General features: G+C 53.0%; 1 protein-coding gene across 2 annotated transcripts in view; it reads left to right on the top strand.

Moving 5' to 3' along the window:
* Window positions 1-17,394, top strand: part of GRIK5 (glutamate ionotropic receptor kainate type subunit 5) — a 51,768-nt gene extending 34,374 nt beyond the window's left edge. Inside the window, exons 13-20 of one of the 2 annotated variants that reach the window (XM_072753725.1) lie at window positions 121-234; window positions 436-545; window positions 974-1,147; window positions 9,079-9,244; window positions 10,458-10,683; window positions 12,536-12,664; window positions 12,760-12,881; window positions 16,375-17,394. In XM_072753725.1, the coding sequence (XP_072609826.1) occupies window positions 121-234; window positions 436-545; window positions 974-1,147; window positions 9,079-9,244; window positions 10,458-10,683; window positions 12,536-12,664; window positions 12,760-12,881; window positions 16,375-16,803 (1,470 nt within the window). In that variant the 3' untranslated portion in view covers window positions 16,804-17,394. Of the gene's footprint in view, window positions 1-117; window positions 235-435; window positions 546-973; window positions 1,148-9,078; window positions 9,245-10,457; window positions 10,684-12,535; window positions 12,665-12,759; window positions 12,882-16,374 lie in introns of both variants that reach the window. The other variant, XM_072753718.1, reaches the window with a different exon arrangement.
* The last annotated feature ends 3,712 nt before the right edge of the window (window positions 17,395-21,106 follow it).

Raw genomic sequence — 21,106 nt, 5'->3', positions numbered from 1 at the left:
TCTGTCCCCCTCCTTTCTCTTTGCTGGTCTCTCGGTAGCTCTTTCTATGCATTTCTCCCTAACTGCCTATCTGTCTCCCTGGCCCACCCCTCTGCCCCTGCCCTGCTTCCCCTCCAGCAGAAGGCGGACTTGGCTGTGGCTGCATTCACCATCACAGCCGAGCGGGAGAAGGTCATCGACTTCTCCAAACCCTTCATGACCCTGGGGATCAGCATCCTCTACCGAGTGCACATGGTACGGCTCCCCTGGAGATGTGGAGGCTGTGGGGCAGAAGCTGGTGGTGGGGCTGACAACTGTGTCCCCCCAGGGAAGCAGACGCTGTGGGCTGGACCTTCCTTGATGGGCTACTTGTGCTCATGGGCACCCAGCGGGGCAGGGGCTGGGAATGTGACTCAGTTTGGGGTGGCTCTGGGCCTCACTCCCTCTTCCCCCCAGGGCCGCAAGCCTGGCTACTTCTCCTTCCTGGACCCCTTCTCGCCTGCTGTGTGGCTCTTCATGCTTCTCGCCTACCTGGCCGTCAGCTGCGTCCTGTTCCTGGCCGCCCGGTGAGTCCACTGCCTGTTGCCTGGGAAGAGGAGGCAAGGAAAAGGCACAGGCCAGGGCGTCTGTGGCCAACGCGCACTGTCTATCCAGGCTTTGGATTTCCGTGCCCTCCTCTCTCCCTCTCTCCCTGTCTGCAGGCCCTGTCTTACCCTTGTAGCTCTGACTATTGCTTTGGGGTTCTCTCTGGGCATCTCCCCTTCCCATTCTCTCTCTCTCTCTCTCTCCCTCCCTCTTTCTCTGTGTCTCTCTGTGTTTCTTTCCACCTCTTATCTGTGTATGTGTCTCATTCTGTTCATCTCTCTCTTTTCCCTCTTTTTCTAACTGCCCCTCATCTCTTCTCATCACGGTGTCTCTGCCTCTTTCCTCTATTTCTCTCCTCTTTCTCCCTCCCTTGGCTCCTACCACCCCTCACTCCCATGTCTCTCCACAGGCTGAGCCCCTACGAGTGGTACAACCCACACCCGTGCCTGCGGGCGCGCCCCCACATCCTGGAGAACCAGTACACGCTGGGCAACAGCCTCTGGTTCCCCGTGGGGGGCTTCATGCAGCAGGGCTCAGAGATCATGCCCCGGGCGCTGTCCACACGCTGTGTCAGTGGAGTCTGGTGAGCAGCCTTCTGTCTGTCCCACCCGGGTGGGGAGAGCCCCATCTGTGTCCTGGGTGGATTCCGGTCCCCCTCCGCCAGCTGTGTGACAGGGAATGGGGTGGGGAGAGCTGAACCCCAGCCCTGCCTGCTGCGAGCTGTGTGACATTAGGTATGCCACATCCCCCCCCCATGCCTCAGTCTCCTCATCTGAAAAACACAGGTAAAAATGCCCAAGTCTCAGGTTGTAAGGATTCAGTTGGGCTGTTATACAAAAGTGCTTCTGCTGACATGAGGATGATGATCGGAACAGCATCAGCGTGGCTGTTGCTGGCCTGCACACACCCTGTGGTCACAGAGACCTGGGCAGCCTTCACTGTCCAGGGATACCTGCTCCCTCAAATTCCCTTGGGGACCCTAGTAACCTGGACAGAGCTTACTTTATCCCCATGACAAGCTCTAAGAATCCACATGTTGGACAGTGGACACTGTCAATTCATGTCTGTTTGGCCCACCGTTTTTTAAAAAAATTTGAATTAGTAACATTTAAAAATTGGGCAAATTCACTCACAAATCCAGGTTTCTCACTCTTCTTGAAAATTCAGGGGCTCTGATAGCACTAGACGAGCCAACCTTTTCCTGGGTTTATGCATTAGAGCACTGAGACCACACACTCCTCCAGAGGCAGGGCCGGGTTAGGTTGACTTTCTCCCCAGGGCCCCCAGCTCCAGCGCCCCTTGAGCCCAGCCCTGCTCCCTAAGGCCTTCTTAAAGACTGTCTTCCTCATCTTCTCCCTATCACTTAGGATTCATCATGCATTAACAGCCATTCAGCAGATGCTTCTCGAGTCCCTGCCTATGCCAGGCACTCAGGTGAAGCATCCAGCCTCAAGAGGCAGAGGAGCCAAGAATAAATAGCTAAACAAATAAACACAGGAATGTCATCTTTTATCCCAAGAATAAATAAATCCCAAAGATGTCGTCTGATCCAAAACCTATTCAAGACTAATGTTTAATGGGTGGCAGGTTTTCCTCTCCCAAGTGAGTGGGACTAACCCCCTCATATAGTGAGTCGTTGGTAACTCGCTTGGTCCTCTGGCTTTGCATCTTTTGAGTCTTGACAGTTTTTTAACATTTCGGGTCTGGCATCATTTCAAGTGTCACGTGCTCTGTATTAGTTTCCCATTGCTGCTGCAACAAGTGTACAGGTTTAGTGGCTTAAGACCACATAAATGTATTTTCTTACAGGTCCGGAGGTCAGAAATCCGAAATCTCACTGGGCTCAGGTCCAGGTGTTGGTAGGGCTGGCTCCTTCTGGAGGCTCCAGGGAAGAATCTGTTTGCCTGACCTTCCTGGCACCTAGAAGCCACCTGCATTCCTCAGCTTATGGCTGCTTTCTCTGTCTTAAAAGCCAGCAGCATAGCATCCTCCTATCTCTCTCTCTGGCTCTGATCTCCTCTTTCCACTTATAAGGACCCTGGCTGGCCCGCCCCCAAATAAATAATCCAGGATAATCTCTGCATCTCAAATCCCCTAACTTAATCATATCTGCAAAGGCCCTTTTACCCCATAAGGGGACATACTCATGAGTTTCAGGGCTTAGGATGTAGACATCTCTGGTGGCAGAGGTCCTTCGGCCTACCACATACCCCAGTTGCCATTTACTGATGGTGTTAATATAAGGAAGTATTAGATACAGGCAAACTGTGCTTCTGAAGCAAACAGAGCAGGGGGAGAGAGAACAGTAGGGAATACGAGCGCTCAGGGAAGCCTCCTTGAAGAGGTGACATCTAGCTGAGTCCTAAAGGCTAAAATAGAGGCTTCCCTGCCCAGGAGAGGGAGGAGGATTCCAGACAGGCTAGAGGAGGCATGCAGCCTGCTGTGACAAATCTGGCTGGGTCCTCAGGTCAGGTGGTGGACTGGTGACCTCCTCTCTGTGGGCCATCCCTTCTGCTCCTCGGTCAAGGACCCCTTCCCCAGGTGGGCATTCTGCCTGTACCCATCACCATCACCCTGGAAGCCCCCAGTTACACACCCCTGGACCCCCCACCGGAGAATTTGACCCCAGCTCACTCTTGTCTTCACCCGCTGTCCTCTCACACATTCACTCGATCACTCGGCCAGCGGATGTCTCAACAGAGGTTTCTTAGTCTCTAAATGTGACCCCAGCATGATGACTCAGCAGTCCGATGCCAGTAGCCTTGGGACTTGGCTGCCAGCGGGGCCCAAACTGGTCTCCTGGACCCCTCATCTTTGGTGTTTGTTGGGGCTACAGCCTCCTACGGCCCTACCCAAGGGCTCACCATCATTTAGGGCAGCCCCGCCTCCAATCCATGGTTTTGAGGTTATGCCCGACCACAGCCCCACTCTCCCTTGCCCTCTCTCACCCAGCTTCTCACCCCACATGAGTGATGTGTCAGTGCCTCCAGACCCAGTGCCCTTGTTTTACCATGAACGTTTTGTAACATCTGCTTTCCCACCCTGATGAAATTCAAGGGTAATATATCTACTTACACACCTGCCTACACATGATTTAAAACAAATCGGTAATACGCCCTGATTGCAATACAAAGGGGAGGAAGGGAAGTGATCTATGATAGAATAATATAATAGCAATGCATAAATGCTTGGGTGGGGCCCTGCCAGAAGACAGAATGCAAGGCTCAGACCAACTTATTACGGGCACATTGGGAATTACGAGAATTGAGACCATTTAATAGAATTGTGTCGACCCCTGAGACTTGACACCTTAAAATAGTTGGTAAATGAGTATGTTTGTACAAATACAAATCACCACAAGCATGATGATTTACTACCTCAACTCCTCCAACAGTCTTGGTTTAGTGATTCAGAAACTGTGAGGAGGGCTGCTGTCTGAGACCTGAGTTCCAAACAATGAAGGGTTTTTGGCAAAGTTTCAAACACAACATCCAGTTGTTCCTCAAACTGAACAATAGATGCGCTTCTGGAAACTTCAGTTTCCGTGATCACCATGCAAAAACATTTTTGGTTTTTATCTACCATGGAGTTAGGCTCAGATCATCATGTACTGTATTTTTCTTGTTTAGACTGGGCTGCATTGCTGCATACCTGTCCCTACCCACCGACACTGGGAGCCACCAGGGTGCCCCACACCTAACCAAGTGCCCCAGGGGCCTCTCCCCACCAAGGAAACCCCTGCTCTGTACACTCTGAGGCCTTCTCATCCAGCCCCAGCTCCCTTTGTGTTTTGGAACTGACATCAAGTTCTCCCCTCCAGACCCTCTCCGTGTGTGCCAACAGCACCCCCAAACACAGCACACATCTTTACTCCCACATCGGACTCCCCATCTGCGCTCCCCTGTTCCGTGTCAGTGAGTGGCCTCCCCCACCCTACCTCCCCTGCAGTCCCCACCACCAGTCAGTCATGCTGTATCCTTGGGGTAGAGGTGGTGCCTGGTGTGTCCTAGGCACTGAATCATTCTGTCTTGAGCAAATGACACTGGCCCTTGGGGTTGATTTGAAGAGACTTGGTTTCCAGGGAGTTGTGTCAGACCCCAGGTCTTTGTGTGTCGGGTTTTGACTTTCTTTTGCAGTAGGCTGTATTATTCATCCCTCTGGCTTCCACTCTACCCCCACCCCCATGCCTAACAGAACTGTGAATGTGTGCTCGGGGAAGGTTAGCTGCTGTTTTCCTTATTCCCTGCTGGGGGAGGACGTGGTCCAGAAGGCCCCCCCAGCTTCTCCCTTGTCTTCCTGTCCCACAGATCTGTACCCTCTGCAGGGAGCCACTTTCACCTGCCAGGCAGGAGGACAGAGAGGGTCAGGGTAAGACCAGTGGCTGCTCTTGGGCTCTGTGGCGAGGTCAATGGGTACCTTCTTCTTCCAAGCCACCAAGACAGTGAGGGCATACGCTTGCACCGCCTTTGTTCTGTGCCAGACGTGGCTCACTCTTAAAACAGCCCCGTGAGGGGCAGCCTGCGGTTGTACTTACTTCCCAGATGAGTCCAAGGTCACACAGCCAGGCAGTGATAGCTCCAAGATTTGGGGATTTTCCAGAGATCTTTCTATTATTGATTTCTTGTTTAGTTCCATTGTGGTCAGAACATTCTCTGAAGGATTTTCATCCTTCGAAATTTATTGAGACTTGTTTTATGGCTCAGCAGATGGTCTATCCTGGTAAGTGTCCTACGTGCACTTGCACAGACCTCGCTGTTGGTGGGTGCAGTGTGCCATAAATGGCAATTAGGGCCAGTAGGTTGATAGTGTTATTCAAGGCTTCTATATCCATACTGATTTTCTGTCTGCTTGTTCTATCAATTATTGAGAGAACGGTTGAAAGCTCTACCTGTAATTGTGGAAAAATCATATCTATTTCTCTTTTCAGTTCTAATGGTTTTTGCTTCATGAATTTTGAAGCTCTGTAATTAGAGGCATAAATGTTTAGGATTGTTATGTTGTCTTGATGAATTGATCCTTTTGTCATTATCTAATGCCTCTCTATTCCTGGTAACGTGCCTGTTCTGCAGTTACCTTATTTGATATTAATATAGTCACTCCAGCTTTCTTTATTTTTTTTTTTAAGATTGATTTATTTGAGAGAGTGTATGTGTTAGCCGGGTAAGGGGCAGAAAGAGAATCTCAAGCAGACCCTGCACAGAGGACTGAGCCCCCGAGGCGCCCCTAGCCACCCCAGCTTTCTTATGCTTAATTTTAGTATAGCATATCTTTTTCCATTCCTTTGCTTCACCTACCTGGATCATTATATCTAAAGCAAGTTTCTTATAGGCATCACATACTTAGGCCTTAGAGCATGGGCTGGCAAATTTTTTCCATACTGGGCCAGATGGTAAATACATTAGGCTTTGCTGGCCATCCAGTCACTGTCACAACTACTCAGCTCTGCTTGTATTGTGAAAGCAGCCATAGATGATGCATACATGAATGAGTGTGGCTATGTTCCAATAAAACTTTATTTATGGACACTGACACTAAAATTTGCATTTTATATGTCATTTGTCATGAAGTATTGCTCTTCTTTGAATTTCTTTTTAAATGTTTAAAAATGTGAAAACCATTCTTAGCCTGTGGGCATGCAAAAAGAGATAGCAAGACAGATTTGGCCCATGGGCCATCGTTTGCCAACCCCTGGTTGAGACCATTTACCTTTAACACAATTACTGTTATGGTTGGGTTTAAATCTGTCAACTGACTATTTGCTTTTATTTATTTATTTATTTTTTGACTATTTGCTTTTAATCTGTCCCATCTCTTTTGGTTCCCTTTTCCCTCTTCTACCTTCTTTTGGATTTATTGAGATTTTTATGATTCTGCTTCATTAAGCATACTTCTTTTTAAATTTTTCTTAATAGTTGCTTGCTCTGGGTTTACAATATGCATCTTTAGTTGATTACAAAATACTTACAGCAATATACTTCTGTCCCTCCCTCCCATCCATCGAGCTACTCTTATCATATGTATTACTTCTATCTTATGAACCCCACAACACATTAGGTTTATATGTGTGTGTGTGTTTGCTTAAACAATAAATGTCCTTTATTTTTTTTAAAGATTTTATTTATTTATTCATGACAGATACAGAGAGAGAGAGGCAGAGACATAAGTATAGGGAGAAGCAGGCTCCCTGTGGGAAGCCTGTTACAGGACTCCATCCCAGGACCCTGGGATCACAACCTGAGCCATAGGTGCCCCAACAATAAATGTCCTTTAAAGACATTTTTTTGGAGTGTCTGACTGGTTTAGTCAGTGGAGCATGCAACTCTTGATTTGTTGAGTTTAAGCCCCACATTGGGTATAGAGATTACTTAAAAATAAAATCTTTAGGGTTGCCTGGCTGGCTCAGTTGGTTAAGTGTCTGCCTTCAGCTCAGATCATGATCCCAGGGTGCTGGGATTAAGTCCTGCATTAGGCTCCATGCTCAGTGGTGAGTCTGCTTCTCCCTCTGCCCCTTACTCTGCTCATTCTCTCTTGCTTGCTTCCTCTTTCTCTCTCTCTCTCTCAAAATAAAAAAAAAGAGAAATCTTAAAATAAATAAAATCTTTTTTTAAAAAAGTAAAACTATCTTTAAAATGAGGAATGTGTCTTTTATATATACCCACACATCTACTATTTCTGTGCTTTGTGTACATCCAAATTTCCATTTAGTATTATTTTCCTTTTACCTGAAGAACTTCCTATAACATTTCTTTCATTAAAAAAAAAAAGATTTTATTTTTAAGTAATCTCTACACCTAACATGGGGCTCAAACCCACAATCCAAGATCAAGAGTTGCATGCCCCTCCAACTGAGCCAGCCAGGCACCACTCCCCATAACATTTCTTGAAGTGTAGGTCTGTTAGCAATTAATTCTTTCAGCTTTTGTTTGTATGAAAAATTTTTAGTGTGTTTTCTTCTTGGAAGGATCTTTTTGATGGATATAGAATAGTAGATTGACAGGTTGTTTTTCTTTTTCAGCAGCCTATTGCATTATCTCCTGTTACACTTTCTGACAAGAAGTCCGTTGTCACTCTTTTTTTTTTTTTTTTTAAGGATTTCACTTATTTATTCATGAGAGACACACAGAGAGAGGCAGAGACACAGGCAAGGGGAGAAGCAGGCTCCGTGTGGGGAGCCTGATACGGGATTCAATCCCAGGACCCCGGGATCACGTCCCGAGCCAAAGGCAGATGCTCAACCACTGAGCCACCCAGGCACCCCTGATGTCACTCTTATTTTGATTTGTTATGTATGTTTTCCCTCTTTTGGCTGCCTTATCCCCCCAAGATTGATTGGTTAGAGAGAAAGAGAGAGAGAGAGAGAGAGAGAGAGAGAGAGCATGCACAAGCAGTGGGCACACACATGAGGGAAGGGCAGAGGTGAAAGAGAATCTTAAGCAGACTCTGCACAGAGCACAGAACCTAATGCGGGGCTCAATCTCACAACCCTGAGATCAGACCTGAGCTGAAACCAAGAGTTAGACAGTTAACTGTGCCACCCAGTACTCTGTTTCTTGCACCTTTGTATATCTGGCAATTTTTTATTGGATGGCTGACACTGAATTTTACATCATTTACATTGTTGAATGTGTTACTTTAAAGAGTCTTAGACTTTCTCTAACAGGCAGTTAAAATTCTTGTGGGTAATTTTGATCCTTTTCAGACTTGTTTTTCAGCTCACTGGGGCCAGGTCTGGCATAATCTTTATTCTAGGGCTGACTTAACTCTATTTGTAATGGGTTGTCTTTGGGGGTCTTTACTGAATATCTCATATATTCAGAGTAGTGAAATCTCACTACTGGAAGGAGCTCAAAAGATTCCCAGCACTGTGTGAACCCTAAAAATTGTCTTTGAAAGCAGTTCTTCTCTGGCCTCTTGTAGTTTGACCCTATGCATGCACGGATCAATATTCAGCCAAAGATTTGAGGGGGCTCTCTGCAGATTTCTGGAACCCTCTTTTTCTGTGCCACTCCCTCTTCTTGGTTTCTCTGTCCCACAAATTCTAGCCACCTTGGCCTCTCTGATCTCCACCTCTGCAACTCAGTGTGATTGCCAGACTGGGCTTCCCTTCCTGGCATTGCAGTCTATAAATTAAATTCAGCTAGGCAGCCTGGGCAATGATAAGTCTCACTTCATTGCTTTTTTTTTTCTCAGGGATTATAGTCCTGTGATGCCTATTGTCCTGTGTCTTTAAATAGTTTTCTCTATTCTGTTCAGTTTTCTAGTTGTTCACAGTGGGACAGTATGTTCAGGATATATTATTCTCTTATATCTGGAAGTGGAAGTCTCTGGAAGCAGTATTAAACCCAGAGAGTCTGGCTCCAAAATCTGCACTTCCAGCCTTCCCACAAGTCAGCAGTCACTGAGCCTTCCAGATGCTGAGGTCGTTGAGACGGGCGCCACCAGCAGGGTGCATGGCCACAGTGGGAGGGTAGTGGGCATGGCTCCAGACTGTGGCTCAGTCTTTCTACCCCTCAGGTGGGCCTTCACCTTGATCATCATCTCCTCCTACACGGCCAACCTGGCTGCCTTCCTCACCGTGCAGCGCATGGAGGTGCCCGTGGAGTCAGCCGACGACCTGGCAGACCAGACCAACATTGAGTATGGCACCATCCATGCTGGCTCCACCATGACCTTCTTTCAGGTGGGGCCTTTGAAGTTGCCCGGGCTTGGTATCCCTACCATGTGTAGCTGCCCAGGGTAGGGGCTGGACAGGGCCTCCTGGGTCATGACAGTCAGGGAGGCTGGGGAGCAGAAGACACTCTTATGGTGTCACAGGGAGTGTTACTGTCTGGCTGGAGGAACTAGACTCTCACCCAGGAAATAGAAAGGAGACAAATGTGGGATCTAATGTCATATCAGTGCTAGATGGACCAAATGGGGTTAGGGAAGCTGCTAGAAGTGTTAGGCTTAGGAAAATGGGCCAGCAGAGAGGAGGGCAAGGCCCTTTAGGGTGAAAGGAGCTTGTCCCTGTGTATAATGGGGTGGTGGGAAGGAATCACAAGGAAAGCAAGCCTGGCAAGGAGGTTTGTGTGACCGTAGAGGTCCTGAATGCTAGGATAGGGCTTAGATTGGAACCTGTAAGTGGGGAGATAGGAATGGTAACCAAACAGGGGTGATCCATTTAGAGCTGGAGGTTCCCTCCAGGGCAGGTGGGGAGTAGACTAATGATCTAAGGGAGGCTGGAGCTGGGAGGGGCCACTGGTCGAAGCGCGGAGAGGAGGGGTGAACTCCCAGATGTCCTAGGTGGGTCACAGGACCAGTTCACAGATGGGAGCCCAGAGAAGTAGGTTTGGGAGATTGCTGAGCCCTGGGGACTGGCCTGTGGGGTACATAGGAAGAACAGTGTCTGGATCTCAGAGCAAAGGAGGGCACATGTCACAAGTAGTGGCGGGGTGGGGCATTCCCCAGAAGGTTCCTGCAGGGTCTGAAGGAAGTAAACTGTCCTATTTGGCATGGACACAGGTCTCCCCAACCCAGGTGGGTCCTGGTAAATTTGGGGTTGAGCTTCTACACATAAGGCCTGGGAATGATGGGAAGACAGGGCTGGATGTCAGGCCAAGCCAGGCCCAGGGGTGGAAGAGAGAAGACAGTCTGGAGAACCAACGGTGGTCCCTTCTTCCAAAGCCTCCAGTCCTCAGGGATCTCGCTGGGCTGGTGGACATGTGGATGACTTGGACCTGGCCTCAAGTGGTCTGTCTTGTTCTTCTCTTCTGACTTTGGCTCTTTAGTCTTCCTCTGGTCTCCTTGCTTGCTCTCTGGTTGAGAGAAACTTCCTGGAGGGCAGGGGACAGGGCTCAGGGGAAAGATGCCTGCCGCATGCCTGACTTCCCCTTTTGCCACCTCCCTATCCCCAGAATTCGCGGTACCAGACATACCAGCGTATGTGGAACTACATGCAGTCAAAGCAGCCCAGCGTGTTTGTCAAGAGCACAGAAGAAGGCATCGCCCGTGTTCTCAACTCCCGCTACGCTTTCCTGCTTGAGTCCACCATGAACGAGTACCACCGGCGTCTCAACTGCAACCTCACCCAGATCGGGGGCCTCCTCGACACCAAGGGCTACGGCATCGGCATGCCACTGGGTACGGAGTGGTGGTGGGCCTGGGGAATGCCGAGGGGGCCCTGGGCATCCGAAACCAGGCCATGTGAGCTGGGGACTGGGCCAGGCACCCCCCTGTCATGTGCGGCCTCCTGCTTGCAAGGCCTTGGGCATGTGTCACCATCCTGAACCAACACACTAGGCCCGCAAAAACGGGCCTGGCAACAGTCAGTTCCAACCCTGCATGGCCGTTGGGGGAACCCAGTGAGACTGCGTACAACCCAGTACTTATGAGCCATGACACTTGCCACCTTCCCCTTTGGCCCAAGGACCCTCTTGAGGGTGAAGACCTGGTTTTATGTACTTCATGTTCTCTGCATGGAACCCACAGCTGGGCTCAACACAGGTGCTCAGAATAGGGATGATGGATGGGAGGGAGGGAGAAAGGGAGGTATGAGGGATAGGTGGGTGGATCTGCCAGGGGGACTTAAACTTGCTTTTCCAGGACCCAGAGCTGAAAACCCACCAACTTTATCACTACATCTTGACATCTTGGTTTTGAAATCCATCTCACTACTTCTCACTGCTGTGTTAGTTTTCTATTGCTGTGTGACAAATTACCCTAAATATTAGCAGCTTTGTGCTTTGTCTCAGTGCTGTGCCGGGGAAGCAGTGTAGCCTGGTGCTTTGGGGGCCAGGCTCTGGAGTCACACTGACCTGGATTCAAATTCCAGCTCCTTCTGTGACTCCGTGCCTGACCTTAGGCAAGAATGTCACCTGCCTCATCCAGAAAATGGGGGGGAGGGGGGCAGTAACACTTAGTAATACCAGGATCATGAGGGACTTGAATTAATGTCTGTAAACCAAGGGTCTGGCGCATAGTAGGTGCCTGATAAATACGAAACACTCTACTCGCCCATGTCCCTAGTTCCTAGCCCCTGGTAGATGCTTAAGAAGTGTCCTAGCGAATGAAGAAATGAGTCCAGGATAGGACACATGTAGGGTATTCGGGACCTAAGGATGGTTTAAGGCAAGGATCCGAGGGTAGGGAGGAGAGGTTGCCTGGGGTTGAGGCCACGCAGAGGAGAGATGTGGCCGGAGATTCATTCACTTGGCAGATTGTCTGATGCCCTATTGTGTGCCAGGCACTGCACTGCATGCTAGAATGCCTCAGCAGGGAGCTGCCAAGCCTTCAGCCTCCTGCCCTTGACTAGGGGCACTGACAGCAAGCAGACAATAAACACGTGGCTTTATATCGTGATACCGGGGGGTCACAGCTGCTCTGAAGTAAATTAAGGGGAAGAGACTGACAGGGAGTGGGGTGCTTGGTGCCATTTTAAGTGAGGCTGATCAGAGGAGACCCTTTGAGGTATCATGTGAGTAGGGCCCCAAGTGATGTGGGGAAAGGAACCTTCCAGGCAGAAGTCCTATGGTAGGATTGTGTCTGGAGGAACAGCCAGGAGGCTGGTGTGGCTGGAGCTGAGAGCCCCAGGTGGCCGGGGTCAGTGAATGCAGGCCCTTTAGTCTGAGGGAAGGCCTTGGTTCTCTCTGCATTGGGAAGCCATTGGAGAATTGTGAGCATGAGAGAGGCGAGATCTATGGCTGTGTTTCTGAAGTTGTCCCTCTGGTTGCCATAAAGAAGAGCCTGGGTGGGGGGTGAGGAGAGCTGCAGGGAGGGGGCCGTGACAGATGTGACATGAGGTATAGTGGGGGCTTGGCTCAGGCTGGTCGCAGGAGAGTGTCAAGCAGTGGTCAGACCTGAAGGTGGGCAGAGAAGCCCCAGGGGATGTGGTGGAGGCAGAAGGAAGTGTCGTGGTGAGGGAGCAGTTGTGGTTTGGGTGGGCAGGGCTCCAGGGCCCCAGCGGCCAGTCCACTCCCTTGTATGTCTGGTCCAGGCTCCCCATTCCGGGATGAGATCACCTTGGCCATCCTGCAGCTTCAGGAGAACAACCGGCTGGAGATCCTGAAGCGCAAGTGGTGGGAGGGGGGCCGGTGCCCCAAGGAGGAGGACCATCGAGCTAAAGGTCAGCTACCTCACACAACGTGCCATTCCCAAAGCCCCCCGAGGTCCCTGTGCCCACACAGCCCCAACCCCCTGGCTTTCCCCCTCGACCCTCAGGTTTGGGCATGGAGAACATTGGTGGCATTTTTGTTGTGCTCATCTGTGGCCTCATCATTGCTGTCTTCGTGGCAGTCATGGAATTCATATGGTCCACGCGGAGGTCGGCAGAATCCGAAGAGGTGAGGAGGTTGGCAAAGGTGTGTGGGGGAGAAGTAGGGTGCCAGGGCAGAGGGGCATGGAGGTTGTGACCTGCGCAGCCTTCCTAGAGGAATAGCAGAGGCAGTGAGGGGCAGGGAGGGGACCTGAGAGACCCCTGGGGTAGAGGGCGTCCGAGAAGAGGCAGGTGCAAACAGAAGGGAGAGGAGAACGGGTGTGAGGAAGGCCAGAGGAGGGAAGCAGGCATGGACAGAGATGAGGATGAAGGGGAAAGGAGGGAAGAAGGATGTGGGGAGGCAGGGGGTGAAGCAAGAGGAATGAGAGGTGGTGAGCAGGCAACGAGTGGGGCTGGTCTCTGCTCCATGGGGCCTCGCTGCTGCCCAGTGGCACTCCTCCATCTCCGGACCCACAAGTGCCCCTGCACTCCTGCACGTCCCACCCCCCTCTCTCCTCTAGCTCCGGGCCCATCCCCCTCCTCACTTTGGCCCATGACCTTGCTTCCATGTCTCTGAGGAAAGCATAGGAGTCAGAGGAGAGCATGCGGACCTCTCCACATCTAGGCACCTGCCTGCTTTCTCCACCCACCCAGTCAGTTACTCCAAGGCAACATGCATACTCCCAGCTAAGGCGCCCTTCCCTGTGCCCCCATCACCTCTCTTCCCTCCCCAAGGACATCCTTCCATGGTTTTCCATCCTTCCATGGTTTTCCCCCCATCCCCCAATCATCAGTTTCCTCCCCTCTATTGGATCAAGGCCGTCAGCATACAAACCTGCTGTCATCTTCTCCATCTTCCAGAAATTTCCCTGACCCCGCTTCCCCTCCCAGACACCACTCCACTTCTCCCCTAACCTTACACACTTGAAAGTGTTTCTCCCTGCTGATTCAGGTCCTCACCTACATTCACTCTTGAGCACACTCCCATCCAGCTGTTGTCCTCACCTCTGCACTGAAGCCACTGGTCACCCGTGACCCACATCCAGAATCCACTGCCGGAATGTCAGGCCTCATCACATGTAAGGTAGTGATAGGCTTCAGCACAGCTGATTGCTTTCTTCAGAACCCTCTGTTCCATGCTCATGCCTCACTTTGCTCCTTCTTCTGTGGCCAGTCCTTTGTTAAGAGGCTCTAGGGCTCCTTCTTGGACTCCTCTGGCTTTCTCCACCCCTTTGGCGATCCCATCCAGCCAAACGGTTTGTAAGACCACTGCTATGCTGACAACCTGTATTAGTTATTTATTACTATATAACACCCTAAGATTTAGCAGCTTAAAGCAGCACACTTATGTCAGCTTACAGTTCCCGTGGGTCATAAATCTGGGAGCACCTTAGCTGGGTGGCCCTGGCAGCCAGGGTCTCTAGTGAGGTCCCAGTCATGCTGTTGGCTGAAAACTGCCTGGAGTCAGAGGGTCCACTTCCAAGGTGGCATGCTGTCTCCAAATGTACTTGTAGGATTTTGATTTCTAGAGGTGACTAAGTGATGACACGGAGAGGCCAATGCCACTGAGAGAAGATATTTTATTACTTACATTTCCCAGGGCGGGGTCATGCCACACCACACAGGGCCACAGGAGAAGCATCAGGATTGTCAGGAGCTGGAGTTGGGGAAAAGCCTAGGCCTCAGACTTCACTGGGGTTTCTGCATGAAAGGCAAGGCAGGCAGGGAGAGCAGCTTAGAACTGGCTCGTGTGGGTAATGTCAGTGGGCTCTAGTTGTGTGTATCTGGGCCTGGGTGATTTAGAGCAGCTAGGGTGTGGGAGTTAGATCAAGTGGTGGGGTGGAGAGGTATTGGGATTGGTTGATTTGCATGAAAGGTGGGCTCCTAGCCCTCTCTATCCCTAAGAATTGTCTAGCTCTGGGAGGACCAGTCTCTACCTGGTCAGCAAGGTTTTTAAGATGTCAGAACATCCTAAGATAGAATAAAGAACATGATGAATACACACTCCAATGGCAGTTGACAGGAGGCCTCGGGACCTCTCCAGAGGGCTGCTTGGGTGTCCTCACACCGTGGCAGCTGACTTCTCCTGGAGCGAGTGATCCAAGGGTGAACCCAGCAGAAGCCAAAATGTCAGCTGACTAGTTAGCTGACTAGCCGTATTCTGTTGGTCACGCAGCAGCCCAGATACAAAGACAGAGGGGACTACACTGGAGGGGGGGGCACTGGAAGGCAGGACCCTGGAGGTTGCCTGCCATAACCCCCCAGTGTGCATCCCTCACAGGGGCTTCTCCCTGGACCTAGGGTTTGTAAACTCAGCCCCGGACTCGACATCTGCCCATGGATGTCTGACAGGTAGCCCATGGAACATCACGTGGCCAGTGCAGAGCTCCTGCCCACGCAGCAGACAGCACAGTCATTCGTTTGCTCAGGCCAAGATGGGATTACCCTTCACTCTCCCCTCTCTCTCAGTCCTCCCCCGGATCTCTCAGCCAGTCCTGTTGGCTCCACCTTCGAAAAATACCCAGGATCCAGCCCCTGCTCAGCTCCTCGGCCACTGCCACTCAGCTTGCCCTTGGCCTCCCTAGTCTCTTCTTAACACGGCACCAGAGATCCTGTGAAAGTACAATAGTCCTCTCCTTAAAACTCTCCAGTGCCTCCCACCTGACTGGGAACAAAACCCTTACAACAGCCTAGGGGCTGCATTCCTCCTCTTCTCTCCATCCCCCTGCATCTCCAGTCCCCCTGCATCTCCCATCCCTCTGCATCTCCCATCCTCCTGCATCTCCCGTTCCAACCACCCTGCCCTGCTTATAGGTCCCCCCTCCCCCCACACCTTTGACCTGCTATGGCATCCGCCTGCTTTCCTCCCAGGCTCCGGTCTTTTTTTTTTTTTTTTTTTTCATGATTTTATTTATTCATTAGAGACATAGGGAGAGAGAACCAGGCTCCCTGCGGGGAGCCCAATGCAGGACTTGATCCCAGGACCCCGGGATCACGACCTGAGCCAAAGGCAGGTGTTCAATCACTGAGACATCCAGGTGCCCCTCAGCATCCAGTCTTACTGAAGATCCTCCTTGCAATGAGTGTTCCCTGACCTCCCTTCTGCAGATGCAGCATCACTCCCTGCACCTCTCTTCCCGGTTGTATTTTTCTCCAAACCACTCATCACCAGCTAACAGGCTACCTACATTTACAGTTTTGTTTTTTGTTTTTGTTTTTGTCCCTGCACGCTGGAACCCAACCTCCATGAGGGCAGGGACTTGTGTCTGTTTGGTTCTCTGCATACAGCAGGCGCTCAGGAAATGTATTGCAGGAATGGTAGCATGAATGAGAGGTAAAAGATGGAAAAGAAGCAGGAGGTGGTCAGAGACTTAAGAGTGATAAGAAAGGGAGAGAGAGGAGCCTAGACAGAAGGTGAGGGCAAACTTGGGGAGAAACCCTGGGAACGGAAGGGAAGAGAGAAGCGGAGAGACCGAGGAATGGAGAGGTGAGACGGGGGGGGGGGGGGGGAACAGGGGAAAGAAGAGGAGGAGGGGAGACCCGGCCGGTGACCACCGCGCCCCGCCCCGCGCCGCCCACAGGTGTCGGTGTGCCAGGAGATGCTGCAGGAGCTGCGGCACGCGGTGTCTTGCCGCAAGACGTCGCGGTCCCGCCGGCGCCGGCGCCCGGGCGGCCCGAGCCGGGCCCTGCTGTCGCTGCGCGCGGTCCGCGAGATGCGCCTCAGCAACGGCAAGCTCTACTCGGCCGGCGCGGGCGGGGAGGCGGGCGGCGCGCACGGAGGGCCCCAGCGCCTCCTGGACGACCCGGGGCCGCCCGGCGGGGCACGGCCCGCCGCCCCCACGCCCTGCACCCACGTGCGCGTCTGCCAGGAGTGTCGGCGCATCCAGGCGCTGCGGGCGTCCGGGGCCGGCGCGCCCCCGCGTGGCCTTGGCGCCCCCGCCGAAGCCACCAGCCCGCCCCGGCCGCGGCCCGGCCCCGCCGGCCCCCGCGAGCTGGCGGAGCACGAGTGACCGCGGGCGGAGCCGGGCTGGCGGCCGGACTGATCGCAGGGACGGGGCCCGCCCCAGGCCCGGGCCGCCCCCCCCACCGCTTCCCCAGTGGGGCAAGGGACGGGACTTGCGCCCCGGTGCGCGGGACGCCGCGATTTTGCCTTCGGCTCACGGTGAAGTCCGAGGCCCGGCTCCGGAGCCTGCCTGCGCCCCCTAGTGGACTCGCCAGAGGGTGCCGCGGACCCTGCCCTCCGCCCCCGACTGCGGACAGGAGCGCAGGAACCGAGGACTTCAGGGGCCGGGGCCGGGGACTGCGGGGCCCCTCCAGAAGCGGAAAGCAGTCCGCGAGGAGAGCCCCATCCTGGAACTGCTCAGGCTCCCCAAGACTTGACACAGCCCTCCCCACTTCTGGAGGAGGGGAGGGCCTCTGGGCGGATGGGTGTCCCCTGGCGCCCCTAAACTCTTCTCTTTCTCTCTTTTTTTTGGGGAGAAACCTCGGAATTTCTATGAGACCCCCCCAGGGAGGAGGTCAGTTGGGCCCCCATCCCTCCCGCTGCCACACCCCAGTCCCTGTTGGAATAAAAAAAAGAAAAAACCCCAAAACTGGGGATACTTGGGTCTCATTTCCTGGGGATGTGAGGGCATTAAGGCTTGGGCTCCCCACGGAGTCTGCTGAGAACCACACACTGATGGTCACTCTTGGACTCTCTCCACCCTTGGGCCCTGCCCTCAGGCAGCAGGTCAGCCCAGGTCCTGGCAGCTGGCCCCTCTCCACTGACCTTCTCTCAGGACAGAAGGAGGCTGCAACTGAGACCCTGAGACAGATGGAGAAAAATGCAGGAATCTGGAGAGGCGGAGACACCAGGGAACAGAGACACAGAAAGATAGAAACCAGATGGGGTTGGGGGCGGGGAGGGTGAGGGAACTGCTTAGTGTGGTGGTGCCTGGAGTGGCCACACAGTGCCAAGTGTGTGCTTGGGCCAGGGTGATTTGGTGACTTTTTTCATCGTGGGCGTGTGTGTGTGTGTGTGTGTGTGTGTACACCCAGGAGGCCATCTTCAACTGTCTGTGACTGTGACCCTGTGTTTCTGCGGAAAGTGTGCCTCCCCAGCCCCCAAGAGAGGAAGTGAGAAATCCCAGGGGAGAGGGGGTGGCTGAAGGGCGGGTGGAGCAGGGAGAGGGGTGGGTCTGCTTTCCGTCCCCGCCTTCCCCGCCCCCCCCCCCCCCCGCACCGCTGGAGGTTTCCACTGGAAACTGCAGCTGAGAAAGGACGTGTGAAGGTCACACAGCAAGAGCCATAACCAGGCCGAGTAGAAGGGGGAGATATGGAGAGGTGGGAAGAGAGGAAGAGATAGGGCAGTGGTGGCGGGGAGAGAAAGAGATGGGGAGACACAAGGAGGGGGCAGAGAGGGAGGGAGAGAGAGAGAGTTTGGGCCAAGAGGGGGGAGAAACAGGGAGACCCACCGTGATTAGGAGAGATAGAATGGAGATGGGGACAGGGTGCTGAGGCAGACGGGGAGAGAGATGAAGCAGGGAAGTTATGAGACCCACTCCCCCCACCCCCCGGGAACTGGGGCTGAGAGAAGCAGAGATGGAGGTGGGACTAGAGAGGGAGGCTAGAGCTGAGAAGCCAAGGAAAACTAGATGGAGAGGGGAGGGGGCCGCCGCGGTGAGGAAAGCCGGAGGCTGGGCTCTCCCCGGCAGGCTGCCCGAGCCCGGGAGCTGTCCGTTCAGCACCGGCCAGGCGGGGACTGGCGCCTGGGCCCGCCTGCCTTTGGAGGTGCGTGGGCGGACCCCTTCCAGGAGACCCCGCCCGACACACAGCACCCCCAGTCTCCACCCAGCCCCTCCTGTGTCTCCGGCCCTTGCTGAGTGTGTGCGTCCCCCTCGGGGACAGGTGTGGGGGTGGGCTCGAGTCAGGGTCTCTTGTCCCCACATCTATTGTACAGACTTTAATCAATGTCTCTGCCCTTGGGTCAGACTCTGGGTCTGTTGAGGTGACTAGAATATGATTGCAATGATTGCGGGCATTTCTGGTCTCTCCAGCCCTCTGTCCCCATACCATGCTGCTGATCCGTGGGGTCTTCTCCCCATTTCCCAGTCTCCCCACCCCTCCCCGTTTCTGCTCCAAGTATCCCACGGTCTTGATCTCCAAGACTCCCATTTGCCAAATGTGTCTCTGCCAGGCTCTCTATGTCCCTATGGTTCTCTGTCACCTTCACTGAGTAATTCTGTTGCTCTGTTTCCCTCCGTCTGTTTTCTCATCTGTCTTTGCCCATCTCTCTGTCTGTATCTGCCTCTACCTGGTTCTGAACTGTGTCCATTTCTCCTCTTAAGTCTCTCCTTATGTCTCGCTCACTGAGCTCCCTTGTCCCTGTCCATCCCTGTGACCTTCCTAAGTCTTCCCTCCTCCCCCCACCCCCAACTTCCGCAGAGCCTCGCGCTGGGAGCACGGTGCACAGTCATCAGTCTCACCAGGCTCCTGTCTGAGGAGGGAGTGCATAAAGGGGGACATGAGCCTGTATCTGGGGTATCGTGTGGGGGGCCGAGGCTTCCCCCAGCCTAATGGGGGAACAGAGAGAGTGAGAGAGAGAGAGCCTAGAATCTCCTGGGATCCAAACACCTTGAGGCATGTCTGTCCTCTGAACCACCTTGCCTGTGGTCCAGGCCCATCCCTGCCAGAAACGGACAAGGGGGACAGAGATGATATGTTGACAGATCCTCCCCCCACCACACACACACACCCAGGAAGGGGGCAGAATTGCAGAGGGGACCTGGGGGCCAACCACCTGGGCTAGAAGATGTGGCTACCCCCCCCTTCCTCAGTCTCCATGGAGACAGGCCAGGTCTGCAGGCCCAGCCTCCTTTGCTGCATATTCGGCCTCCCTATTACCATGGCAACAAGGGACAGCTGGGAGGGATAGGGATGGGTCAGAGTACAGGATTGGGCTGAGGCTCTGGGTGCTGGGGAAAGACAAGGAAGCTGGCTCCTGCCCCCCTTTACTCTCAGGCCCTGTCTCCTTGTCCATGTTTGTCTCTCTTCCGCTTTGAATCTCTGTTTCTCTCTTATCTTTTTGTATGTCTCACTCTGGCTTTTAGCCTTTCACATATTTCCCTGATCAGGCCCTTAACCTTTACTACCCAGCCCCTATCCACACCAGGCTCACTCAGTGCCCCTTGCCTGTGTCCCCCACGCCTCCACTCCCACAGGTGGGGAGAATACCCACATCCTGAGAAAGCTACAAGGACAGGCTTTCCCCTTGCTCTCTGCCCCCTTCCACAATCGCCAGGGAAAGTCTGAGCTGTTCCTCAGAGAGCAAAGTGTGGGGGTGAGAGACTGACACCTCAGGCCTCAATGGGTGCCTGATCGGGTATTGTGTGTATGTGGTGGGCCTGGGGTGTGTGTGCTAGCTAAGCGCATGTGTGTGCGCGCACACGCGTGCGTACATGCGCGCACTCATACACACACCGAGATGGGATGTGTGTGGCATCTGGGTGGGGGCATTGGGGTGTGTTTGCAGGTGCAGCAGAGGTGTATGTGATAGCACTGCAATACGTGATGTGTGTAGTGTGGGAAGTGTGTGGGATGGCGTCATGTGCTCTGTTTCTGTGAATTATTGTTCTGTGTGTGAGTCTGTGTGCACCTTTTTGTCTGTCATTCACAATTAGCCATGCTTTGGCAGTTACGCCCTGTGGTCTTCTGCTCCCTGGGGAGGACTGTGTGTGCGTGGTTATGTGTGTGCCTTTGTGTGACTCTGCAGCAACATCCACAAAGGCTCATGGGGTGTGTGAGGCAGTGTGTGGCCTGTGCGTGTGTGATGCTGCTGAGTGTGGGGATGTGTTGGTCTTTGGATTTATGGGTCAATTGGTTGTGGGTCTCTATGTGAAATGGGACATGGCAGGGTATGGTGGAGTGTACAATGTGCATGTCTGTGATGTAGTGTTCGGAGGGCGTGTGTCAATCCACACGGCAGCTTATGACTGTGATTGTAATTCTGTTGTGGTGTGATGGGAGATGCATTTTATTTCCACATCCTGGTGAATCTCTGGGATTGTGCGATGGGGTTGTGTGGTATGTGTGTGAGGGTCCAAGCAGGTGTGTTCTGGAATGTGATGGTGAAACTGTGGTGATGTGTGATGAGGTGGTAGATGTGTGTGTCCTCCCTATCTGGGCTATGTGGGTGATGGTTATGTGTGAGTGTGAGGTTTGGTGGGGTCCTCTGGCTGGGATGTATCCTCTGTGTACCTGTACAGTTGTGTCTCCCTGGATAACTCTGCCATTATGTGTGTGGGGGGGAGGTGGGGCACACTAGTGAGCGGGCCT

This window comes from Vulpes vulpes, chromosome 1 (genome assembly GCF_048418805.1).
Source record: "Vulpes vulpes isolate BD-2025 chromosome 1, VulVul3, whole genome shotgun sequence".
Taxonomy (NCBI): Eukaryota; Metazoa; Chordata; class Mammalia; order Carnivora; family Canidae; genus Vulpes; species Vulpes vulpes.
Note: the sequence above shows the minus strand (reverse complement) of the source record. Positions and strands in the feature narration are given on the sequence as shown.